The sequence below is a fragment of the Megalops cyprinoides genome, chromosome 17, assembly GCF_013368585.1.
Source record: "Megalops cyprinoides isolate fMegCyp1 chromosome 17, fMegCyp1.pri, whole genome shotgun sequence".
Classification (NCBI taxonomy): domain Eukaryota; kingdom Metazoa; phylum Chordata; class Actinopteri; order Elopiformes; family Megalopidae; genus Megalops; species Megalops cyprinoides.
This window is the reverse complement of record NC_050599.1, coordinates 28,397,531-28,422,659: the sequence shown is the minus strand read 5'-3', so window position 1 is coordinate 28,422,659 and position 25,129 is coordinate 28,397,531. Positions and strand designations below refer to the sequence as shown.

The window sequence follows — 25,129 nt, the reverse complement described above, 5'->3', positions numbered from 1 at the left end:
CACATACACACACACACACACGCGCGCACACAATCAGGAGGACAAACACAGCCACGCAGCCCTAATCACTCATATCCAGCAGCAGAGCACTAGTACTGAGGATGCCTGCTGATGCCACACACTCAGAGAGGACTTTTACCTGCGATGCTGTCAGGTCTGCATGTGCCCGGGAGAAAGAGCTGGGCCTCTGGAACTCGTCCACGGTTGCTGTCTCCGTGATGACCCAGCTGCGCAGGAGCTGCAGCTTGTTCTCTCGATCTGTGCAGATCAGCTGCAGCTGCTCTACGCGCTGACCCTGTGGGTCAGGCACACACACACAGGTCACAGTGAAGTCAAGCCCCAAATGACTGTCCCTTGCCTCCTGTCTCTGGCCCCTCTTGCATGATTAAGTGTAATGTTGTGCAACAGCCTTTCAACTCTTTAAACCTTGCTTGCCTCACACTGGTGAATAAATCATTAATTAATGTCACCTTGCTTCATGAGGCAATGGACACTGTACTTTGTTCCATCACACTGTTGAATAAAGGTACCAGGAAGGATGCCGTTTTCTGAAGCCAAAAGATACTTCCCTGACAGCATCAAGAAGCAGACCCTGGTGACCATAGCTTCTCCTTCTTATTCATACAATCCCTCCACTGCTCCCTCTTGGCCACAGAGTGTCACTCCCACAAGTAGTGATACATATTGTCAGAGTATGTACTGGCTTGTGCGATGTTGCTGTGAGTAGATTTTGCTGCTGTTGAACCGCTCTCCAAATTAGGGAAACAGGGAACAGCAACTGTTTAGTTGAATATCTGAACACATTGGGGTGGCAAACTGCGGGGTGGATTGGATGGTGGCATGGTGGATGGCATGGACTCACATGGCTGACCAGCGCCCCCTGCAGGGAGACCCAGCGTAGGTTCAGGGCACCCAACTGCTCTGCAAAACGAGTTCGCTCATCGCGTTTCTCCCAGATGTCTGCTGGGCCAGTGGTCCCACCCACTGATTGGTTGAGGAAGTCTAGGGAGAGCTGATGCAAGGCCACTTCCTGCTTAAACTCCTGAGGAGGACAGAGAAGAGTCAGGTGCTCAGAACACATGCCCTCTGCTGCATAACCTAGGACTACTCATTATTACCAATACAGAAAAAGCATATAATCACAGAAAATTAAATACATATCCTGTATATATCATATCCTCTGCCAGCCGTATTCCCTACATTCTGTATATATATTTATATATAGAACATATATTTGTGGTGAGTTCAAACAGAATGATACACTGATTTCCACAGCTGAGGGAGGGGGCCGGCCTGCATAGGGGGTCAGGTCTGACTGAGGGGGGGGAGAGGTGCTGTGGGGGCAGAACCTGGTGGTGCTGGAGAAGCTGGCTGAGATCAGCAGTGCAGGAGGCCTGATGGACCCTTTCCCGCTCCTCTGCCAGCCTGGACTCCATCCCACCAAGCCAGGAGTCCAGATCTGCCATGACCTCCTCCAGGGAGAGCTTTTCCATCAGCAGCTGAAAGAAACAGAGAGAGAGAAAGAGGTATGGTGGGGGGCAGAATAAGGAGAGGAAGATTAAATTAAAATGAAAGAGAGACAGACAGCAGAAGAAAGGGAGAGAAACGGGAGAGGAGTGAGAGAGGGAGGGAGAGGGAGAAGGAGAGGAAAGGACACAAAGAGATGTGACATGGCTCTGTCTCTGTCACAGGGGGAACAGCAGTGGAAGAGCACCCAATGTAAAGACACAGTGGGGGCATGATTAGATTGACACAGTAATGCTTGATCACTTTCATTTAATCATTTCACCTCCGTCACCTAACCTGAAACCAGTTAAAAGCACATAAAGATTTAATGACATATCAGACACAAAGAGGTTTAAGCACAATTTTAAATCTCGAATGTGATCAGTGACACTGAGCAGGGAGGGTCTTGGGTTAGCAGCCTCTGGAGAGGCCACAGTGGATGTGAGTGTAAAACTGTGACTTTCTGTTTTAAGTTCCCAACATGTAGAAGACAAACAAGTATGCCTCTGTGTGCTGTGGTATCTGTGCTCCTGAGCTTTGGCCGTGACCACTGGCCGCTTCGGCTGCGGTCCAATCATGGGAGAGCTGGTGTGTCGTGCTGACGGGATCCACCTGGTGCAGGCGCCGCTGGACGTCGGGCAAAGTGTCCAGAATCTCAGCCCAGCTGCGCTCCAACTGCTCTGGCTGCACCCGCGGGTCCAGTGCTTCCCTGCCCCTCTGCCTCAAGAACTCTTCACCGCTGCTGATCACAGACGCCTTCAGCGCCAACCTGGACTCCGCCTCCTTTGCCAACTCCTGTGGACGCATGCACAGGAAGACTGGGGGTGACGGCCTGTGACAAACTCACTTGCATGTCTCTGTCTTTTCAAAGAGTGATGAGGCAGTTTGCGCAACAGAACAAATTGCCAAAAATGATTTGTCTGGGAGACCATTGCAAGCAATCTTTTGAAAAGTGTGGAATGCACTGGATTAGACATCTGACCTTCATTTTTACAAGAATAACTTAAACTGAAGTTTGAGAATTTATACTGCAACAAGGAGCAAGAGTGTAATATCTTATATCATGTAGGCAATTTCCCTTTGCAATTAATACTTGTATTATTAACATACTGTGCCATTGGATGCGTGTTAGTATAAACAACCTAGCGCTGTGGATAGTAGCACTACTCACCAGGAGCTGTACTAGGTGGGTGCGCAGGTGAGCCGGCTCCTGGGCCGGGGTGATGGAGAGGGCTCGCCACGCCTGCAGGCGATCCCAGGTGTTGGCCACCCACTTGCTCAGCGCCTCTGAGTCATGCTGGAATGTGCATGGAGGGGGAAAAATTTGACAGAGGAACAGTCACTCATGCCACATATGAACTCCAAAGTCTAAAGTTATCCTTCATTTTCAGCTGAAGATGACGCAGAGTACAGTGGAAGTTAGTCCGTGAGATTCTTGTAAAGGAGGGGTTTTTAATTATGACCAGAAATTTCAATATGGCCTGCTAGATAGTAGGTTATGCTTTGGGCGGTCATGGATTTTTTTATATGTAGTTCCCCAAAGCCACTGCCATCAGATCAGAAAGCACTCTGTGGTGGTAGACCCAAACGTGAGCTTCTAGTTTGTGAGTCTGAGTCATTTTAAGCATCTGCTTTGAGCTTTTAACTGAGCTTTGTCTGAGATGCTCTCTTCAGTAACTTCTTTTATCTGAGTGGGAGAGTGTTTTGAGTCTGTGTGTGTGCTGTTTGAGGTGTGTGTGCGCGTGCTGCTGCTAGTCTGGCCACATGCAGGTCTGGAAGCAGAGTGTGTGTAGTAATATGCTGAGTTTTAGATGTCCTGTATGTGTGTTTCTCTTTACTCTGGCAGTACTGTCAGTACCCGCAGTTTATCACACCTGTTCCAGCGGTTCCCAATCTCCTCAATGTGTAGCTGCTCCTGCTCCACCCTCTTCTTCACGGCCAGCCAACGGGCTTCCAGCCCCCTCAGGGCAACACCCACCCCTCCACAGCGTCCCCCAGCACAGAGCCTCCTCCCCAGGTCCAGGGCCTGGAGCAGTCGCCCCTCGTTCTCCTCCAGGAGCACCTCCGTTCGCTACCCAGGAGAGAAAATTGGTTCAGAATGACACCACCTTTTGGGTTCCCACGACAACACCCGCCAGCCCTCCCAACAGCTCAGATCAGGAGACGCTAGGCTCTGCTACTACAGTCATTATGGCTTGGATAATGGGGGAGTGGGAGAAACAGGAGTGAGCGAGCATCGTGATAACACACATCAAAAGCAGAGTGTGGGGCTCTCCAGTAATGGCCACCATTTTCCCCAGAGAGTAATTTCATTTGGTACAGAGGGTGCAGAGCGTACCTTGGCCTACATGTGTCCCGGTGTGTGGGACTACCCGCTGCTACCTCCTTTCCAAAACACACACACACACCAGAAAGAAATGAAACTGCGCCACAAATCTTCCCTTTGGCTTTTTAATGTAAGATGCTGTGGCATTGACTTTGTGATACGTGATTAGCGCAAAAGGAAACAGGCCTTGATAGTGAGTACACTACCCCCTAGTGGTAGTAAGAAGTAAAGCCACAACAGAGACTCTACAGAGGCACTTTCAGTGGATCAGGTTTTGTTGACTACTTTGCTACTGGTTCCTTACTTTGACCCAGTAATAAGGTGTAAATGAATGAACACCAGAACCACTCCAGAGCCAGAGGGCCAGTGTGTGGAAGCCCTGCAGGACAGAGAAGGTCTGTGGATTAGGGGCTGTTGCAGGGTGCCATGGTACCTGGTAGACCTCTATTCTCTCTTGCAGGTGATCCCCAGACTCCTCGGCCGGCCCCACGCCAGGAAGACGGGCCTCTGCCTCCTGCAGCAGTGTCCCAAGCCGCTCACAGCTGTCCTCCCACCGTGTCCAGGTCTGACGCAGGGAGACGTGGACATGTGGACAAACAGATACATGGGCATTTGGACACGTGGACACATGGACATACAGACTCAGCACAGATGGCATGGGTGTGCTGGAGTCTGCCATTTAAAATACAGGCTCATATGTAAGTCTGTTATTGAACTTCCTGAAATATGCCCCACAATAGAGGGCAGACCTCTTCTACACACCATAAAAAGCTGAAAACATCACTGTATGTGTGTGCATATGAACAATAATCTAAAGTCCAACGCATTTTCATGCACTGGTAGCACAGTTATAGATCAATTTGCAGATTATATACAGATAATGTATTTAATATTTTTACACTGTTCTTTACAACAGCTCTGACCTCCCTGAAGGACTGCGGTTCAGAACAGAGTCCATGACAGAGTCTGATTTCTCCATGACTATGGTTCCAGCATCAAGTGGTTGGGCGGGGATGGGGAGATCTCTCCATACCTCCAGTGCTGTCTGGAGCCACGCCCCCTTCTCCACAGCCTGCTGCTGCAGAGCGCCCACTTCCCGCTCCAGCTCCGCCCTTGAGGATTCCTGCCTCCATAGCTCTGCCTCTGGGATGCGCACGGACAGGTGATGCACCACTGCCAGGTGGGCTCCCAGGTCCTGGAAGTACTTCTGCACCGCCCCCACAGATGTCAAAGGCAAATCACACACCCACCGCAACGGACCCGACCCACAAACCCAGCCAAGCGGCCACAGAGTTGGTTTGAAGTGCACTTCAGTTCAGCCACTCAAGAAAATGAAATGATATTCCATATAAATAATTGAAAAATCTTCATGGAAAATCATGGGCAATTTTCCTTTCATGAATAGAATTTAAATTGATTCCCTGAGCTGACTGAATTGAAGTGTAATTGACCTGGCCTATGAATGGCAGCCAGTAGAGGATTGGTTCTCATCACTATATTCTACAGTTACATCTTGGTGTCAGTCACGTCATAATTTATGGAAGAGTCAAATCACAAGCAAGAACAGATACTACTCTTTACAGCTGCCAAATCTTCATAGGCGCTGAGCAGTATCATAAACATTTAAGTGAAGTCATACACACTGAATCCACACTCACACACTGAAGCTGTGTGTAGTAAAGTAAAACAGAGCAATTTGGACTGCCGGGGCTTTTGTCTGGCCCTCTGAGCCCTTGGTGAATTATGGGAGAGCGAGGTCCCATAAATCCAATAATGGGCTGAGCTACCATGTGCTGCCACACTGACTTGCCTGAAGCAAAAGTAACATTTTCTCTCCATACTTCCATATCTCCACCTTTCCTCGGGTCCATGAAGCCTCACTCTCTAGCATTTCGGTGTGATATTTGGGGGTTCTTAGAGTCTCAGTCCAGTGTTTGGGTGTGAGTGTGTACCTTGTGTCTGCTCAGGAGGGTTTGCAGGTCAGCTCGGCTGCGCAGATGCAGATCCTGACTGCGGACCAGGCGCTCTCTGCCCTCCTCCACCAGCCCTGTCAGCCCCTGCAGCAACCTCTTGTACCCCTGCTGCAGGTCCAGGTTCTCCCCTGGCTCCACTTGGAACTCCCGCACCCAGCTCCAGGCGCTGCCGAACACATCCTACAGAGGGCGCCACACAGCATTTCACACTCACAAACTCAGACAGCATTTCACACCCACAGACTCAGACACCATTTCACACCCACAGACTCAGGCGGCATTTCACACCCACAGACTCAGACAGCATTTCACACTCACAGACTCAGACAGCATTACACACCCACAGACTCGGGCACCCATTACATACCCACAAGACAGCATTTCACAATGATAGGCTCAGACACACATTATAAACCCATAGACTGAGACAACATTACACACTCACAGGCTCAGACACACATTACACACCCAGCATAGGAACAACATACTCACACTCACACAAACCCAGACACATACACAATACGTACATACATACATACACATACACACGCACACACACTATACGCATATACACACCCTTTAGATACTCACACAAACACACACTCACTCACACATACATTCTTACATACACATACACACACATACACACTTTCTCACATACACAGACACATGCATGTTCACACACCCAGACTCAAGACACAAGTACACACATGCAAACACGCACATAAACACAGACTAACACACAAACTTAACCCACAGAGATGAAACATGTCCACACAGAAGGTTTCAGCCAAAATTAAAGGAGGCATGCCCTGTACCTCCAGCTCAATGACTGCCTGTTGTTGGCTGATGCCTCCCTCCACCTGCACAGACCCCTGGCACCCTGGCATCCAGAGCTCCACCAGCAGCTGCGCAGCTGCCTGCAGACGCAGATGCAGGTGAAGAGCATCTGTACATCACTCCCTGGACGTCAACAGTCAGCTGACCATACATTCCAGCCCCACACTCCACATTCCAATCCACTCTAAGATTTTCTTTCATTATGTTCCCTTTTCACACACACAGACATCAATCTTCATCCTCTGTTTATTCTTATACATCATTCTTACTAATGTTACTTTTTTTCTGACAAGATACCCTTAGCCAGACTGATTTACATTTAGTATTTTTAAACACTGTCTAGATATAGCTGGACATTTATTGTTGATTCAAATTGAGAATGTCACTTGAAGGGACAGCGACAGTATCCATCAGGAGGTTCAAACTCGCACCCCTCAGATGACTACTTCAAGGTCTGAATACCTGCAGTGCATCCATGTATCTATACCTACATATATGAGATTTGACGGTGTGAAGCCACCACTAAGTCCGACCAACATGTTTCATGTTTTTCCAGAAAAATTTATGACATCATACAGAAGTCATAATGGAAACATTTTCTCTTTTTTGAACTGATCTTTGCAGTGACCTTTGGCCTGTAACCTCTGGTGGACTGACCTCAGGCAGAGTACGGTGCACAGCCTCCTCTAGGCTGTTGAGTTTGGCTGCCATCTGGGTATGAGCTTCAGTGCCTCCTGCAGGTTGTGTGGGGGCAGTGTGAGCCTCAGTTTCGCTTCTGGTAACGGGGGAGAGATGAAGAGACGGGTTTAAATGTGAAGTGGCCCCATATTCCATGCACACAAAAGATGTAAACCAATCAACCAAAGCCTTGTTTTACTGTTGACAAGCCTCATTGGCATTAAACTGACAAAAATGCAATCGTCTAAGTGTGAATGTATTCATTCTTTCCAAGTGAACGGACAGGAGATACTAGAGCCAGCTGAGTGTGATGACCTTAGTGACAGAATGGGGATACCAGCGCAGTCTGTGACATTGAATAGCAGTGAGTGTGTGACAGTAGAGAGGAGGGTGCAGTGTGACAGCAGTGTTTGTGTGACAGTACAGGAGGGCACAGTACCCTGGTTGGGTCTGGGTTTCATGGGGCGAGCGGCACAGATGCCTCCTGCTGACAAGACGGGCAACATCCTGGGCCAGATCCCTCTGCTCCTTCAGGTCACACTCATACTCCTGGAGAGCGGGAGAGAGGGAGAGAAAGAGGGAGAAAAAGAGAGGGAGAGAGGGAGAAAGAAAACAAGCTGAGCAAACCTCAGTGAGCATAGCCTGGCCGTAGATAGGGGCTGCCACAGGCAGACCTGGCTGCCCAGAGAGTGTTTTTATGCAATGGTATACTTTGGAAATGTGAGACTCACCTTGTCATACCAGTAAAGGCAGACCTAACCTAACACATATGGGTTTCAGAACAGCACTACTAACCAGTGACAAATTAGAGTAACCCAAATTATAAAACAAACAAAAATATTGTATCTGGAACATTGAGACAATGAAATCACAACACACAATAAACGTAATTGCTATCTGCCTCCAAACAGGAATTACGTACTAATATTTTCAGAGATATTAATCTCTATTAATATTGTCAGAGACACAAAGCAACAACACATACAGGCTCAGTGACCACACGATTGTAATTGAAAACGGTTGATACAAACAGTATTAGCTACCAACAGACGAACAGATATGTGGTCACTGTGGGAAAACATTGTACATTGTGGAAAAAAATAAGACATTTGTATTTTAAAAAACCCTTCCAAATTATCAGTAACATAAATTCAACTGTGAGTAATGCTTGAGGAAGGACCAATTGCCCCATTAGCAGTGCAGTACATTTCTGCCTTCCATAGCCTGAAGGACAGCAAGTAACCACAAATCATTTTTAACTAATCTAGAAGGAGTTTAATCATTACATGTTCATTAGTTCAGATTTGTAGCCATTACTTTGTTTTTTTGTTCCTTTCTCTTCTCTTTCTTTCCTGTTCCGTCTTTTCCTGTATTGTACATATGTATGTGTGTATGTGTGTGCTTTGGCAATACTTACACAATGTAATTCATGCCAATAAGGCAAATGTGACTTTGAATTTGAGAGAGAGAGAGAGAGAGAGAGAGAGAGATAGAATCATAAAATAAAAAGATAAAAGAAAAAACAGTATTGAAAAGAATAAATTAAAAATGTCTTTGTGTGTGTATGTGTGTGCGTGCCATACCCTCTGTTGCAGGTGGCTTTGCTGTATTAGATCACTTGTCAATGCGGGCACAGTGGTACTGAAGGTCAGCCCTGCTGCTGGTGGGCGCTCTCCAGGGTGTAAGCGCTTCTGCAGAGACACAGGCCTCCATGACTCAAGACCAACAGAGCACAACTTATAACATATAATGTAACATACAGAATTTCATTTATCAGCTGGGCCTTTATACTGATGTACTGATGTCATTTCAATGTCTTAGTCAGGCTTCAGTGAATTTGACCTATCAGGAAATATACCAGTATATGCTGAGGTCATCACCTATATGAGACATTTTAAATATTTACAATCTGGCGGGTTTTCCTGCTCCACTTACCTCTAAACTATTGACACTTTGCCAAAAAAACCTTTAGGATGGCTATTACCCCTTCCCCACCCCTAAAATGAGCCCGTAACAACACATAACATGTTTGCTTGCCATCAGACAATCTTACTCCAGCTCCAAAAACTTGCCTCCACCAACAGTCTTCAGACAGTGTGAGCCTTTATCAGGGCACGATCAGTTCTGATTATAAGGGCAGCTTTGTCTAGAGTTACGTGTAACAGACATCCATCCACCTGTTCTAAATGTGGAGAATCTTTAGTGAGAAGTAGTGCAGGTGTTTTCTGGGTAAAAAAGGATTACAGCCACTTGCACCAGGCAGCGTTTGGTAATTTATAATGTATTGCATGCATATGGGTATGTGCATGTCTGTGTGTCAGAGCCGGCCCGTGGCATAGGTGGTATAGGTGAATAGGTGCCGTCCATCCATAGGGGCGTCCCAAATGAGGGAAGAAAAGAAATTCAAATTTTTTTAACTTTTACTATTTTTTACTAATACCATTTTTATACTGTTATTTCAAAATATTACAAAAATATTTCCCACAACAACATAAATACACCCCCCAAGTTATCTGAACTAGTGAGAACTGTGAAGCGGAAGGAAGGCTTTCCACAAGATTTTGGAGTGTTTCTGTGGGAATTTGTGCCCATTCATTCTGTAGAGCATTTATGAGGTCAAGCACTGATGTTGGATGAGAAGGCCTGGCTCGCAATCTCCATTCCGGTTCATCCCAAAGGTGCTCGATGGGGTTGAGGTCAGGGCTCTGTGCGGGCCAGTCAAGTTCTTCCACACCCAACTCATCAAACCATGTCTTTATTGTCCTTGCTTTGTGCATTGGGGCACAGTCATGTTGGAGTAGAAAAGGGCCTTCCCCAAACTGTTGCCACAAAGTTGGAAGCATAGCATTGTCCAAAATGTCTTGATATGCTGAAGCATTAAGATGATGAATAGTTTATCTATTGCATAGTAGTTATCGTTGCAGCAGAGTGTTACTCTATCTTACTTTGGACGATAGTAACGTTCGCTAATTTAATAAATAGCTAGAGTTAACGTCAGTTACTCCCACCCTAAATTCATTAGAGAAAGTTGGAAAGACTATTCAGGTGTTTTGGGAATAACCTACAACATAATTTTGAGAAATACACTTTTTCATGTGTATGTGTGTGAGTGTGCTGCACAAACTATCCACCGCCTGCCTCAAGAAACCAGGCATACATTTTTATAGACATCTTAGTCTAGTCAGCCAACGTTAGCCCTGCTTGCAATAGTCAAATGAGGGATTCAAGAAGTTTATGAGCTGTCACAGGGCAGCTTTAAAGCCTGAGACTGTAGACAGACTTGTCTTTCTTGCCCGTAACTTGTAGGATAATGGCTTTGCTTGTTTAAAACTTGTACAGAAGATACTGACCACAGTTGAGATTTTTCTTTTGTCTATTTATTTTGTTAACATTGTCAACTAAAACACTTACAAAATGTTTCAAACCGTCTGTACAAAGGGTTTGGCATGTTGACCAGAATTAAGATTTCCTTGTCCAATTATTTTTTTATTTATTGACATTATCCTTTAAAACACCTTTAAACTTTGCAGTCTGAGCCATCTTAAATGTGTGCTGTATCACACTGCAGCACTTAATTTTTCTATTAAGATATTTATTTTGTTGAGGGAAAAGGACTGAAAAAGGATTTTACTTAATTTTACTCACTCAATTTTGATGTTGAAAAAAGATTTTGTCATTATAATTGTTTTGAATGTTCTACCTCAGCTTTGCGAAATATTCCGCTGTTTGGCAAGTGTTTGTCATGTTCTGACCATAAAGAATAGTCTAAAACCACAATTAACCCTGGTGGTAGAATTTGCTGCGATGCAAGGGGCACCAGCTAAAATCTTGCCTATGGCACCAAATTGTTCAGGGCCAGCTCTGCTGTGTGCGTTTTCATGTGTGTGTTTGTATATGTGTGTGTTTGTGTGTAAGAATGTTGGTTCTCAAATATGTGCTTTTCTATTGCTATAACTGTTTAGACTAAATTTAGACTAATTTAGACTAAATTGGTTCTACAAAAATCCCATAACCCTGACCTTTAAGTTCAATGCTAACCCACCAGTAATGAATATACAGAACAGTCCTAGGAGTTGCATGGTTTAGTGTGTGTGTGTGTGTGTGCATGTGTGTGTGTGTGTGTGTGTGTGTGTGTGTGTGTGTGTGAGAGAGAGAGAGAGAGAGATGTTATCTGAATGTACCTCCTCCTCCATCCATCTCCCCTGCAGCAGCAGCTGGAAGGTGAGCAGGTTGGTCTTGAGGAGGTGCAATTTGGAGGAGAGTGACTCGGTCCCCTGCTGGCCCCCAGCTGACAGACTGGCCACCTTCCGTTCCGTCTGCAGGAGCATGTTCTGCAAACACACACACACACACACACACACACACAGAGTCATGCAACACAGAGAGAATCAATTTGGTATTGCCTGTCCCTGGATGTAACAGCAGGAATTTCCTCCAGTGGGATATTGAACTGTGGAATCTGGCCTAGCTTTCCTCACACATGCATGCCCTTCACAGAACCTTCTGCCTTTCACCACTTTTACCAACACAAGCTTTATAGAAACATTCTTTATATTTTCAAATATGAAACTATGTACCCTACACCTCAATTGTGTTGAAAATGCTTTCAATGGAGAACTGCACAGCAAAACAATAATTAATTAATACAGTAGGGAAAATATTTTCCAAATGGGTTCACTTTCTGCTACATGGTATCTAAAGCAGTCTAAGTGGAACAAGTTTTGAAGGTAATGCTTGGCAGGCATCCTTGACAATTTCAGTTTCAAAGGTCAAATGTTATTAAAGCAGGAGGTGCACAGTCAGTGAGTCGGTAACTGATGGTTACAGAGATTGATCAATAATAACAGCTAAACATTCCACCTGAATTTGGAACACAATCCCTCGTAATTAAATTCTCAATAACTTGACGATGTTCATTCCTGACATGCACATCTCTGCACATATTCTCCTCTGTTTGAGCCACTGATTTGTCAGATGTGCCCTTTGTCCTATGAATTAGTAATTCATGGGACAAAGGGCACATCTGACAAATCAGTGGCTCAAACAGAGGAGAATATGTAATTTGCAGCATTGACACATCAAATGACAATCTCTGCTGTATTTTTAATGTACTGCTATTGTATATTTGACATGCTTTAAAATATATTCTTGTAGGGTCTCGTTTATTCTATAGTGAGGGCCCTTTTCTGTAAGATGCTGTTTGTCCCATCGGAGCCAAAAAGAATGGCTTATTTTCCTGCTTTGCAATATTTATACTGTATTTACCAATGATGCACACAGAAATGGATCTGCAAATGTTTAAACTCCCAGAGGTCTTAAAGGGTGCTGTGGAAGGACCTCACCCTAAGGATCAGCACTCCTTTTCCTCCTGTGTGAATGCTTGACTCATACAGCTTATTTCATGGGCAAGTCAGTGCTGTGCAAAGCCAATATCCCAAAGGGGAACTGAGGTCATTCACAGCAATGCTTCACACTTGAACAGGTGCAGTCAAGACCACAGTGAACAACTGATTAACCTCACTGGGGGCCGATCACTACTCTGCTGTAGATATATTTAATACCAACAGCCTAACCACTTCCTGGCCACAGAGCAAGAAGCTATTGTTCTCTGCTCACAGTTTTCATACATATGGTTGGCGGAAAGGCTCATTTCTTTGGACCTTTGACCCTATGTGTTTACCTGACAGGTTTGAAGCTGCTGCTCGATGTCGTCCCGCGAGGCCATTGTCAACGCCCCGTCTTCAAGGTGTTTCCGGGCTTTCTCCAGCCAATCTGCAACATGGGCTGCCTGCTCCTGGCAGGAATGGAGTCCCTCCTGGGTGGGGCGTGTCTCACCTGGAGCCTGAGGCACAGAGGCGGAGAGAGGGAGTGGCAAATCATCAACAGTAGAGTTAACCTGTCAAGCTGCTGTCAGCAGAGTCCCGAGAGTGCTTTCACTTGACTATCACTCTCCTGTTGCTTGCTCGCAAGCCTGCCTTACAAATGACAGGAAATAAACATGCCCTTAGTAGTCATACTGTTAAATTTTGCTGTATTATTTTAGTAACATCTAAGTTATTTTCTCCTTTCCCTAGGTTGGTTTCATCAAGCAAGTATAACCACTTTCCTACTAATGTCTTTATTTAGGTCAGTGATAAGAAAAAAGTAACATGTATCCTTGGGCAACCATGGGAAAAAGCCCTTTTAATTACAACAGATTATACTGTAGTTCAGTATAGTGTAATACTTTACCAAGACCTTTGTGAATCTGAACACATCATGGACCAACTTTTAGTAAAATAATTATGCAATGTCCACCTCTACTTCAGGCTCCCTCCTTTAAAAAACCCTCTTTTTGTGACATTTTCTCAATGGCCTTCCCACAGCTTAAAGGGCAGGCCTGAGAATATGTGTTCAGCCAATCAGGGATGGAGATGGATACTTGCCAGTGCGGGGGCAGAAGGTGCTGACACAGTCTGCAGAGGTGCTGCCGACACAGCCTTTCGAGGTTCTGACACAGTCACATGAGGTGCTGCCACAGGAATTAGAGATTTTGGAACGGTCTCTTGACGTGCTGGTACAGGCTTTAGAGGTTGTGATTCAGTCACCTGAGGTGCTGACACAGTCTGCAGAGGTGCTGCAGACACAGGCTTTAGAGGTTCTGGAACAGTCTCCTGACATGCTGACACAGTCTTCTGAGATAATAACACAGGTTGAAGTGGTACTGACGCTGCAGTCTTCTTCTTCTGAACTGCTCTATGTGTTGCCTCAGGAGGTGTGTATTTACTGCATGTAATCTCAGATGATACGAGGGTGGGGTGTGTGCCCTGAGACTGCGTGCTAATGGTCCCAGAGGCTGGGGTCTTCTCAACAACCCCCGCATACATTTTGGGGGAGGGTATGTTGACCGTGTCCGTCAGGTGTGTGTGGCTAACAAAAGTGCATGTGTCCTGTGTGCCTGGACTCCCAGCCATCACACCCTCTATTTGAGTTCTATCCTTCGGCATTAAAAGTCTGCTCTCTTTCAAGAGTTCCTATAACAAGAGAGAGAGAGAGTGACACAGAGAAAAAGAGAAAGAGAGAAAGAGAGAGAGTACACAGGTCTCTATCTGGACTTACTCCTTCTCAGACATGCAGAAGAACTGACAGAAAAATGATAATGTTAATTGCAGAATATGTAGCACAATGTTCTCCAAATGCTGCTCTTGTTTCACATTTGTCATTGGTAATATTTAGGATAATAAGCAGAGAAAAAACATTTTTCAGTGACAGATTCACACACATTATTTTAGCATGATGAAGCTAATATCATTGGTTGTCATTAGTTTCATCAGCGTGTCGTCTTGGTGTTCATCTAGGGCAGAAAGGCGTCTCACCATGGCAGAGGGGAGAGGGGAGGGTTCAAACACTTCATCTGTGCTCAGGCTGAATGTTGGGGCTCCAGTTCCGGCTCCAGCTGCATACCCCTCACCAATGCAGGTCTCATCAGGGTCCTGACACAGGGCAGCGGGAGGAAGGGTCAGGTTACAGGCCTCACCCTGAACCCCAAACCTAACACCGGCACTCAGGAGCCCCTGCAGGGGCTGCTAGGATACCCCTCAGGCCAGAGGTGCCCAAGTGGAGGGATTCTGAGGGGGTGTGGTATAGCAGGAGAACCTATCAGCCCTCTGAGTCAGTCCCTTTTTGAACTACTCTGGGTCACTGTGAGTTAAGGATGCATTAAGGATTTCTGTCCCTGCCTGCACACTTGGGGTCAATAATGACAGCTTTCTCCTACCTATCCAACTTAAATGTTGCTACCTCCCGCGCTGCACATCGCCCCTGGAACTCCCTTCCAAGACACATTATTAGAGAAACCTTGACCACTTTTAACTGTATCCTGAAATTTCATCTTTTCTCAAAAACAAGGACCGTTCCTTTAAGACTAGAGGGTGAGGTTATATGGTCATTGCTCAAAGGGGATGAAGTCCTACACACTTTGACCATTCAAGATGACCACATGATCGTACCCTCAGATTCTGAATGAGACACTCAGCTCATATCTTCACAAGAGCAGCAGTGAGCAGCTGTGATCCTTGCACTTTCATAGTGACAGATGAACACATTTTTGTGCTGTTTATCAAATGTAGAATGCTGTGAGGGTACACAACTTTACTGCACCAGAAAGTCACACTCAAAACTACAACTACATACCACCCCCTAGAGGACAAGAGGATCAACAACAACCAACACCATTAATGAAGTCAACAAAAGGAGTTGACTGACAATTTGTATACAGCACAATAGAGTAATATTAGCAAAGAAAGAATCACTAAACTAAAAATCAGAGAACAGTGATAAAACTGGAGAACAATAATGAAGCAAACAAAAAACAGCAAAGGAGAGCAAAAGCAAAGTTGAGATGACAGACAGCTAAGATGGTGATGCCTATAATGGGTGGAGCTACTATACACTATACGCCCAGTCACCAAGTTGTATGGACTAATCAAAAGACTCCTCACAGATGGTTTCAAACTAGTGAGTGCATCATAATGCAGGCCAACTCCAACAACTTTGATTCTTACATTTACCACTGCTAAAGAGGAAAATCAAAAGGGGAATCAAAACTGCATTTTCAGATTTAAGATTTATTTTAGTAGGGAGCATAAATTGAGAGTCAGTACTCTTTCACAGTGAAAACCTGGGTAAGGAAATTACTTAGTCAATTAACTTGGGGATAAGAACCCTCTTCTCTTTGATAAAGATGATAAGTGATAATTTGAAAGTGTATGAAAGTGTAATGGCATCTTCAAGGAGCACAGAGAGTCAGGGCCTTGGTTCATATCTCATCTGAAAGAATGCATTGAAAGAAAAGTTTAGAAATGGTGGGGAGGGGAGAACGAGGAGGCTCAGACTATACAGAGAGAAAGGAGAGGAGGCACACTGCAGGACTGATGCCCATGAGAGGACTCCTCCCACCACGCAAGGAAGAGGAGGAGAGGACTCCTTCCACCAGGAGAAGAAGAGGAGGAGGGGATGACAAAACTCTTCTCAGCAGGAGAGAAAGAGGAGGAGGGGACAAGTATAGTTTGGTGCCCTTCTGGAACAGCAAAGGAGAGAAGGGGGCTTTGGCGTTTTGGTGCCCGACTTCCCTTTTACCTCTGCAATGCTGCCAGTGAGCGTCCCAGAGGATGAAGAGTGGGAGCTTCGTCTGTCCTCTTCTTCCTCCCCCTCTTTCTCCTCCCCCTTCTCATGGGATAATGCCATCTCCCATGGCCCCTGCTTCATACATGGAGACACCTCTTAGTTTTGGGAATAGCTGGTAGACTGCATGGTCTCAATGGTCTCCGTTGTGCAACACAGAGGATGCAGTGAGAGTAATAAAGTGTGATTCCTTCTGCTGTGACATATATAGTAGCACACTGGGTATTCTGTATTAGGCCATGTCCCTACAAGAATGGTCACAATGAACCAACAAATCAGAACACTTGCAGCTTCAACAATGGCAGAGACAAAATTTTCAACATGAGGCACACTGAGCTGAATACCTGGTCATAATAAATAGAATATCTGTGCAACAACTCCTCTTTGATTTCTTCCATGTTGGGAAAAAATTATTTGTGCTGAAAATTTGGAGGAGACCAGGGCTGAACTCACCTTAAGCTCATCAAGAGTGGACAGAGGGACCCTGGGCATCATGGCTTCCATGAGGGCGGAGCTGGAAGTCCGTCTCTGCTCCATCGAAAGTTCAATGGCAGCCTGAGGGGGAGCGAGGGGACAGGGTCACTTCCACATGGGTCCACCAAACAGGTGCTGGCACACACATAGGTACCAAAGGCCACACCCACAGGATCTGAACTATTCTCCCAAACTTGACAGACCACACTGGTTCATTTCATCAACACCCATAAATCATTCATTACGATGACTGGACAAATGAGTTGCTTTTATATAGCGCCTTTCATAGACCTCCTAGGAAGTTGTGATGGGGGTGTGACCCTTGTCAACCACCATAGTGTGGCCTCGCTGGGATAATTCACAGCAGAGTGCCTACCAGAGCAGAGGGGCATTTACTGAGCCAGATCTTTCCAGGCAAAATTTATCTGCAGCAGCAGAGGGCAGCTGTGCTCCTATAACATGAGCCCCTGGTGTGAATGCATCAGAGTAACACCTGGTCCAGAGACCTGTTACCATACTCCCTGTATTCCTACCATACACCTGTAGTAAATACCTTCACAACTTTGGAGGAATGAAGGAGCTGCAGTCATATAGTGGCCTTTGTGGATCTCAAAGCACTTCACAGCAAAAGTGGAGGTGTAGGGTAATGAAAGGGCTGGGCTTTCTTCAGATGGACTGGGCTCAGCCTATTTCTTCTGCCAATGTCCCGCCCCTCACATACTCATTAGAGGGGGAGGGAAGACAAGCGACACCCTGTACCCCCCCAACCATTCCCCTCCCCTCAACCTCAGACCCCAGGAGCACAAAAGAAATGGTACGAGGTGGCAAGAGGAGAAAGCAGGCGGGGCTGGCTTGCCTGGGGGATAAAAGCCCAGGAATGAGAGTATTATGTGGGGGTTGAGAGTCTGTGATTATAAGGTACAAGAGAGGGTGGGGGACCAGGTATCCCAGAGAGAGAGGCGGTTCTGGTGTTGTACAGTGATTTAAGACAGGGAAACCTCTCTACCTCACCCAGTGTTAGTACTCATTGTTTTCACAGTGACAGTGTTTCCACAAAGAACCCCCGCCACTACACAGCTTGAATTAATGGGGGAACACTCCCTAAGCACACATCCAGCAATATTTTAACAAACACTTCCAGAGCAGCCTTTATTTTGCTTTGATTTGAGCATGCTCCTCAGCACGTAGGATGGAATAGAGATCAAGCCATGATTCACCAACGTTTTTACACCAGGATCTCAGCTCCCTAACATGTGTATTGATGGGGTACAGCCATAAGCAGAGCAAAGAGTTCAAAAGAATTAGAAAACAGTGTTATACCATACATTGGGATAATATTGAATTTGGCATGCTGATCAAGATACCCATATTTTCCATTCTTGAGAATAAACATTTACCTGCTTTTACCTAACACTACTAAAATACCTCTCTTCCCCATCTACAATTATCACCGCTGCTGAATGAACGATTCACTGCAGTGTTCACGGTCAGAAATGAAATCTAGTTTACCACAAGCAGTAAATCTCACGAGCTGTGTGGTAATATGCCTGGTCCAGAGAGGGTGTTGTGGATACAGGGGGAGGTTTTTAGGAGGCACACCTTTAGCGAGATGCACTGCTCCTTTGTGAGATGCTCCAGGTCCTGGATGGGCTGCAGGAGCTGCTGAGCCCTCTGGAAGACAGACAGGGTCCCACTGCCCCCCTTAGGGAGCTCCAGGCCTGATTTGCACCTTTGGATCTCAGCAATGGTCCTCCTCATCGACTGCACGTTGTCCAAGATCACCTGCTCACCCACATGACAAGACATGTGGGATGTGTAGGACACATTTAAGTACAGGTGTACTCACAAAGACAAGACGTGTGTGCAAACATGCATATACACACACACATATTCAAACACACACAGGGCTGTCAGTAATGCTCTGGCTGAACAGTGGGACTCAGTGGGACCCGGCCAGGAGCAGGGGCGACCCACCTGCCGGTTGCGGAGGTGCTCCTCGGGGGTGATGGATGCCGTGTCAATGGACGATAAAATGGTCCTGATCTTGGTCATGTTTTTCTCCATCACTTTAACCTCTGTTTCCATGGCTACCACTTCCTACAGGAGAGAGAAACCCCCACAGGTGACATCCCATATGAGGCCTGAAGTTACGCTGTGCTTGACTGTGTATTACAGAGAAAGAATTACATTACATTATTGTCATTTAGCAGACACTCTTACCCACTCTTAGGTTACAGGTTTATCCATTTATACAGCTGAATATTTACTAAGGCAATTGTGGGTTAAGTATCTTCCCCAAGGGTACAACAGCAGTGCCCCTGCACAGAATCAAACCACCTTAAGTTTAGCTCAAGCAGGAGATCATTTTCAAATTATGCAAGTAAATATACTGATCTTGTGAAGATCCTAATCTGATCGTGTGAAGCAGTCCTTTCTGTTGGGTGTTGCTGTTGCTGTTGCTGTTGCAGTTGCAGTTGCTGTTGTTGATTGTTTTTGTTAAATTTAAGCCTGGGAACAGTGAGGGGGCATGGCTAATGGTAGGGGGCGGGGTGAGCTCACTGCTGCAGTGTACTGGAGCTGGGCCAGCGGTCCCACAATGCCTTGCTGCATGCCGGCAATGCGCTGGTCAGCCCGGACCAGCTGCTCCTCCAAGGCAGCGGTGTCACACGCGGCGGTGATCTCCTGAAGGACCGGGATGAAGGCCTGCAGGCCCCTCCTCATCTGCTCCGAGTCATCCAGAACCGTCTGCCAGGAGTGGGGACACGGCACACTCAGCCATCATTACATTACATCTAGGCTACATTTGCATTTACATTTGCTTAAGCCATTTCCTGCAAAGTGAGCTGGGCTCACAGGGGCACTGGGATCACAGGGGTGTTGCTCTGACCTGCAGGCCTTGTGCGTGACTGCTGAGACATTTGGCAGTGCTGTAGGAGCAGGGCGTGTCCAGCCAGGACTGGGCTTCATTCAGCCACCTGCTGGAGCTGTCAATCATCTCCTCATACTCCTGCAGGAGGGCAGGGACCTGCAGTGCCCAGCAGAGTCAAGATGCGGCACAGTACAATTCCACCTCAATATACTCAGTACACCAAAACTCCATTATACAACATACACACAGAGGCACTACAGCTGCAGTATACAATACGCACATAATGTACTACAACTCCATTATACAAACACACATACTGCACTACAACTCCACTACAAAATATACTCTGTGCACAACTCCATTAAACACACAGTGTGCTACAGCTACACTGTACAATAAACACACAACGCATTAGTACTCATCCATAAAATATACATTCTCTCAGGTTCATGGTAATTTATGTCTTTGGGTCAAGAAGCCTAGGATTATGGGGAGTGTAGTCCTGCTTACCCTACTGAGGAAGGCTGTCCTCTGCTCTGCCTGTTTGGCCACCTGTTGGTACAGCTGTAGTGGCTCCATCAGCCTGTCCATTAGGACGTGGGCCTGCTCCGGATGCTCTGCCCACATGTCCTGCACCTCCCCCTCCAGCACTGCCATGCAGGAGTGCCACTCCTCCAGCCTGTCCCAAACACGCTATGCATAGACACACACACACAAACACACACACAGACACACACACACACACACACACAAACACACACACACACACACACACACACACACACACACACACACATACACAAATGCACACATATACACACAGACACACACACATATGTGCACACACACACACACACACACACACACACACACACACACACACACAGAGTCTTTTCCTACATATGTCATGAATGATGAACCAGATATGACAGAGGATCTAAGACTTCTTCAAATAAAGGTGTACAGTCATTGGGCTACACCAGAGCTGTGGCTACTACCAAAATATTAGATGAAAAGTAGACAGACATCAGTGCAGCACTTTATATGAGTTTCCCTGCTATCATTCCCGAAGCCCAAAGCAGTGTGGTATGCTCTGTGTGGGTGAGGTGTGCTGTGTGTGGGTGAAGAGTTCTCTGTGTGAGGTATGTTCTGTGTAGGAGAGGTGTGGGTGAGGTGTACACTGTATCATTCAGGTGTGTGGTGTAGGTGAGGTGTGCTCTGTGTGGGTGAGGTGTGCTTTGTGTGAGGTATGTTCTGTGTAGATGAAGCGAGGGTGAGGTTCACTCTGTATGGGTGAGGTGTGCGGTGTGGGTGAGGTGTGCTCTGTGTGATGAAGTGTGTGGTGTGGGTGAACTGTGCTCTGTGTGTGAAGCGTACAGTGCAGGTGACGCACCTTCTGTATGGTCTGTGCTTCGGTAACAGAGGAGCTCTTCTGCTGCAGCAGGGCCTGCACCTCCTGCAGACCCTCCACTACCTCTGTCATACTGCGGCTCAGCCGGTGGAGAGGGCTGCTCTTCTGCCCTGCCTCCTCTACCTGCACCACAGTAGCAGAGACACAAGCCTTTCACACACGACAGGGTCTCAGACACTGAAGATCAAAGCACAGAATGCCTCAGTCAACACAGAGGCTCAATCAACAGATTGAATGAAATCAATCAGTCATTGTTTTCAGAAAGCACAGAAACAGACACACCCCTTCTCAAACAACCCCTTCACATTTCACACAGGAAATCCAGGGGTGTTATAGGCGACAGAGTCCCAGTGAGTCTGTGGCATCCAGGTTGGCTATAACACTGTGCCAGGCTCCATACCTTCCTCTCCAGTTCTTTCAGTGAGCAAGCCACCTCCTGGAGTGGGTACTCAATCTCTGTGGGAACTTGGATGCGCTTCTCTGTGTACTTCCTCCTCACACCATCCATGATGCCCTGTAGCATGGCATTCTGGGAGTGCAGTTCTGTTCGAACCTCCTGCAGAGAGAGAGGGACACATGGAAATGTATCATTGAGCACCTAAAGATACGTGCACATATATGTTGATGCAGAGTAGTAGACACACACACACACACACATACACCTATACACTCGCAGTTTTACACATACACACACACAGAGTCACCCACCTGTAGTGTCCTGGAGCTGGGGAGCTGTTCCAGCCCACACAGCAGAGATGTGGTCCCTGCCAGCTTCTTCCTAATTGCACAGATGTCCTCCTGTACCTGTTCCCGCTCCCGAACCTCTGAACGCACCGCCTCCTGACCCAGAATGCACTTCTCACGCAGGCTGTGGGCACAGGCAACACCAGGGCACTTTAAAACGCTGCTCTTGAGCAAATCACAATCAAGAGCCCACTTCCCAGACATGACATGGAGAGGTGGTGAACAGGCTCAGATATTTCACTCAGGCTAATGTAAATTAAACATATTCCACCCATCTCTTACAGCAAAGCCCATGGGAAGAAAAACAAATAGAAAATCACAGAAAAATTAAACTGAAATACTGAATTCCTGCCTGAGAAGGCTTGTGATAGTGTGAGTATCCCGGAACTAGCATATGGGCTCCTGCGTTACTGGGTGTCTGAGAACTTTTGCATGTGTGTGTGTGTATGCGTGTGTACATTGTTATTCCAAGACAGATATTCCTGTTATAAGATTTCTTGTTGTTCTTTTGTAACCCACGACACATAAAGACTGAAACTTCATGAACATGTTGACTGGTTTTTATGTCTTCACCAGGAGGATAGCGTGTGTATCAAATCCCAGTACCAAATCATCAGCGCCCAGAACAAAGAGCAATGATTCTTTAAATCCCAGTAACTCCAAGTTATTGAATGTGACTCTCTTACTTCCTGTAGTGCCCTTGCATGGCCTGCAGCTCCTCACAGAGCTGAGTGGGTGTTGCCTGTCCTTGGTGGGGGGGGACTCCCAGGAGCCTTAAGAGTCGGAGATCCAAAGCTGTGAGAGCATGGCTCTCAAACTCCACACAATCCTGGTTCTGCTTCACCCTTCCTAGAAACATCTGCAGCTCCTCCAGGGTCATCTCCTTACAGTTAGCTGGGAGCTCGGCCTCTAGCCTTTCTAGTGTGGTTTTGGCTCTCTTCACCTGGCCCACACACACACACACACACACACACACACACACACACACACACACACACAATGACATGACAATGATCAGCAGGTTTCCAAAACTTGAATGTTCTTTATTTCATTACATTAGGAATATTCTTATTCTGTCAGCTACTTCATGAAGCTGGTGTAGGCAAAAAATGAGAATGTTTTAAAACTTTGTTGTGGCTTTGCAACATGATTATGCAGCTACATCCAAACAGTGACACTAAGGGAATTTAAGGAAATCTGGTTAGATGCTCCCCAGTAGTGTTTTAACATTCTACTTAAATACAGACAAGACTGTGTGTGTTGTGTCTGTGTGTGGATGTGTGTCTCTGTATATGTGAGTATGGGTGTGCACAGCGGGGTTCTATTTTAATTATGTTAAATGGGTGCTCTTGTAATCAAAACAAAAAAGTAAAAGCAATTTTAATTATTTTGTATTGGTATATTTGTAAGATAAACATTCAGCTTAAAATGAAGCTTAATTAATGGTTCAATATATTTGCTTTAATGAGACAATTTACTGAACCCCTAATTTAGCTGTATCAATTAGCATGAATTGTAATCCCTGCTGCTGTGTCTTATAGTGGTATACACAGAATAAGTTGAATAAACAAACTTAATTAGACTCTTTGCTGGCACAAATACTTCAAACAGACCACTTATTTCCTCAAATGACTTACAGCAGTAGACACTAAGATGCCAGATCCATAGTGATGGATAATTAGCAGCTCAATCAACCATAATTAAGAGCGAACAGGAATGGAAGGCTCACACAGGGAAATAAGAATTCAGGAGAGTGAGTTTGGACGATGCTGACATCTCCAAACAGAGGGAACAGACAGCCCATCCCTCCCCATCCTGTTATGTGACTCACAGCCCCCGCGACGTCCCTCCACTCTGCCCCCCTCCGCTCTGAGCGTGCTCGGAGGTGGCGAGCCAGGCCCCGCAGCTGTGCCCACCGCCTCCATAGGGCAGCGAGTGTCCCCTCCACATCCCTGCCGCACCCTTGCACCAGGCACCACTTCCGCTGCTCCGCCAGTTGCCCTGACAGCGCCCCCTGCAGGGCGTCCAGTTCCTTGAGGATCACCTGCACAGGGAAGGACAGCACAGCAGCAGCAGTCTCTACTGGAGCCTTGGCACAGTGCCCTCAGGGAGTTGCCATAGTAACTGCTCCTTTCCTGACATGATAAATATTGGCCTGTAATTAATTCTGAGGTGGACATTGTTCCCTCAATGATCAGCTCAAACTAGAACAAACGGAAGGCTACCTGAAGAAACTGTAAGTTCCGTGTGAAAATGCAAAGATGACAGCTCTTCTGGGTGCTTGTTTCAGAATAACAAAATATCAACTTTGGTGAAATGAGCCCCAGGGGCAGGCCAGGCTCAATGTCTAAAAAGATTCACTGCAATAAAGTTTAGGGAATAGAAGAACGACTTCAGGAGATGCACCTGCTGAAATATCATCCACAACGCTATCTCTACATGATCATAAGTGTATGTGTATGATCATCTGTAGGCTAACAAGTCAACAACATCATAAGGTTGTGTGTAAGATCAAATCTGTAACATCTGTACATCTGTACAGTCATCTCATCATCTCTCTCATCATGACTCAAGACTGTTCCCACTAAAGGGGTTAAATCTCATCCTGCAATCATGGCATGCAAACTCTCCCTACAAACCCTGAGCTTTTCCTGCTGATTGAGACACTCTTCATCGGAGGTGGTTTTGTGAGCGATGCATTCTGATAGGCTGGTTTCTGTGCTCTTCAGGCACTGGCCAATCCCCTCCAGGCACTTCCTGAGAATTCTCCTCATCTCGGCACACCTGCGAATGAATGCTAAGATGAAGCATGAATCTGTTTACTCCTGATTTAAGGTTCTAGTGTCTCATTTTCAGCAGAGATGTGACTGCTCTGGAAAGAAAATGCAAAGCGTGCTGAGACAATCCGAACATTCTGTACCATTAAAATTAAGAAAGTGCAGAACATGCCATCTAGTGCTGACAGAAACACACTGTCTGGGGGAGGCACTTGCTCAGTCGGTGCATGAGGGGTGACTACTGTTTCTAAATCTGCTTTGTATTGACTCACAAAACAGGATCAGCTCAGTGTCTGAGAGTACTATGTGGATCCACTGCACGTTTTTGCCAGCTGTTGATAAGAAAAAGTGTGGCTGCTCTCCACTCTC

The 25,129-nt window shown here is 46.3% G+C and overlaps 1 protein-coding gene across 1 annotated transcript in view; it reads right to left on the bottom strand.

Annotated features, from left to right (window-relative positions):
- Positions 1–25,129, bottom strand: part of LOC118791858 (nesprin-2-like) — a 112,426-nt gene that overhangs the window by 35,670 nt on the left and 51,627 nt on the right. The window contains exons 45-74 of the mRNA XM_036549341.1: positions 24,623–24,767; positions 23,815–24,027; positions 22,670–22,926; positions 21,948–22,107; positions 21,640–21,795; positions 21,222–21,362; positions 20,339–20,521; positions 19,847–19,984; positions 19,519–19,704; positions 18,934–19,056; positions 18,559–18,741; positions 16,939–17,040; positions 16,441–16,563; positions 14,679–14,795; positions 13,749–14,336; positions 13,004–13,165; positions 11,505–11,654; positions 8,907–9,014; positions 7,763–7,872; positions 7,303–7,420; positions 6,624–6,725; positions 5,785–5,985; positions 4,866–5,039; positions 4,266–4,397; positions 3,381–3,577; positions 2,678–2,810; positions 2,119–2,301; positions 1,350–1,499; positions 863–1,042; positions 140–295 (exon numbers count right to left, since the gene is read on the bottom strand). Of these exons, the coding sequence (XP_036405234.1) occupies positions 140–295; positions 863–1,042; positions 1,350–1,499; positions 2,119–2,301; positions 2,678–2,810; positions 3,381–3,577; positions 4,266–4,397; positions 4,866–5,039; positions 5,785–5,985; positions 6,624–6,725; positions 7,303–7,420; positions 7,763–7,872; positions 8,907–9,014; positions 11,505–11,654; positions 13,004–13,165; positions 13,749–14,336; positions 14,679–14,795; positions 16,441–16,563; positions 16,939–17,040; positions 18,559–18,741; positions 18,934–19,056; positions 19,519–19,704; positions 19,847–19,984; positions 20,339–20,521; positions 21,222–21,362; positions 21,640–21,795; positions 21,948–22,107; positions 22,670–22,926; positions 23,815–24,027; positions 24,623–24,767 (5,071 nt within the window). The remainder of the gene's footprint in view (positions 1–139; positions 296–862; positions 1,043–1,349; positions 1,500–2,118; positions 2,302–2,677; positions 2,811–3,380; positions 3,578–4,265; positions 4,398–4,865; positions 5,040–5,784; positions 5,986–6,623; positions 6,726–7,302; positions 7,421–7,762; positions 7,873–8,906; positions 9,015–11,504; positions 11,655–13,003; positions 13,166–13,748; positions 14,337–14,678; positions 14,796–16,440; positions 16,564–16,938; positions 17,041–18,558; positions 18,742–18,933; positions 19,057–19,518; positions 19,705–19,846; positions 19,985–20,338; positions 20,522–21,221; positions 21,363–21,639; positions 21,796–21,947; positions 22,108–22,669; positions 22,927–23,814; positions 24,028–24,622; positions 24,768–25,129) is intronic.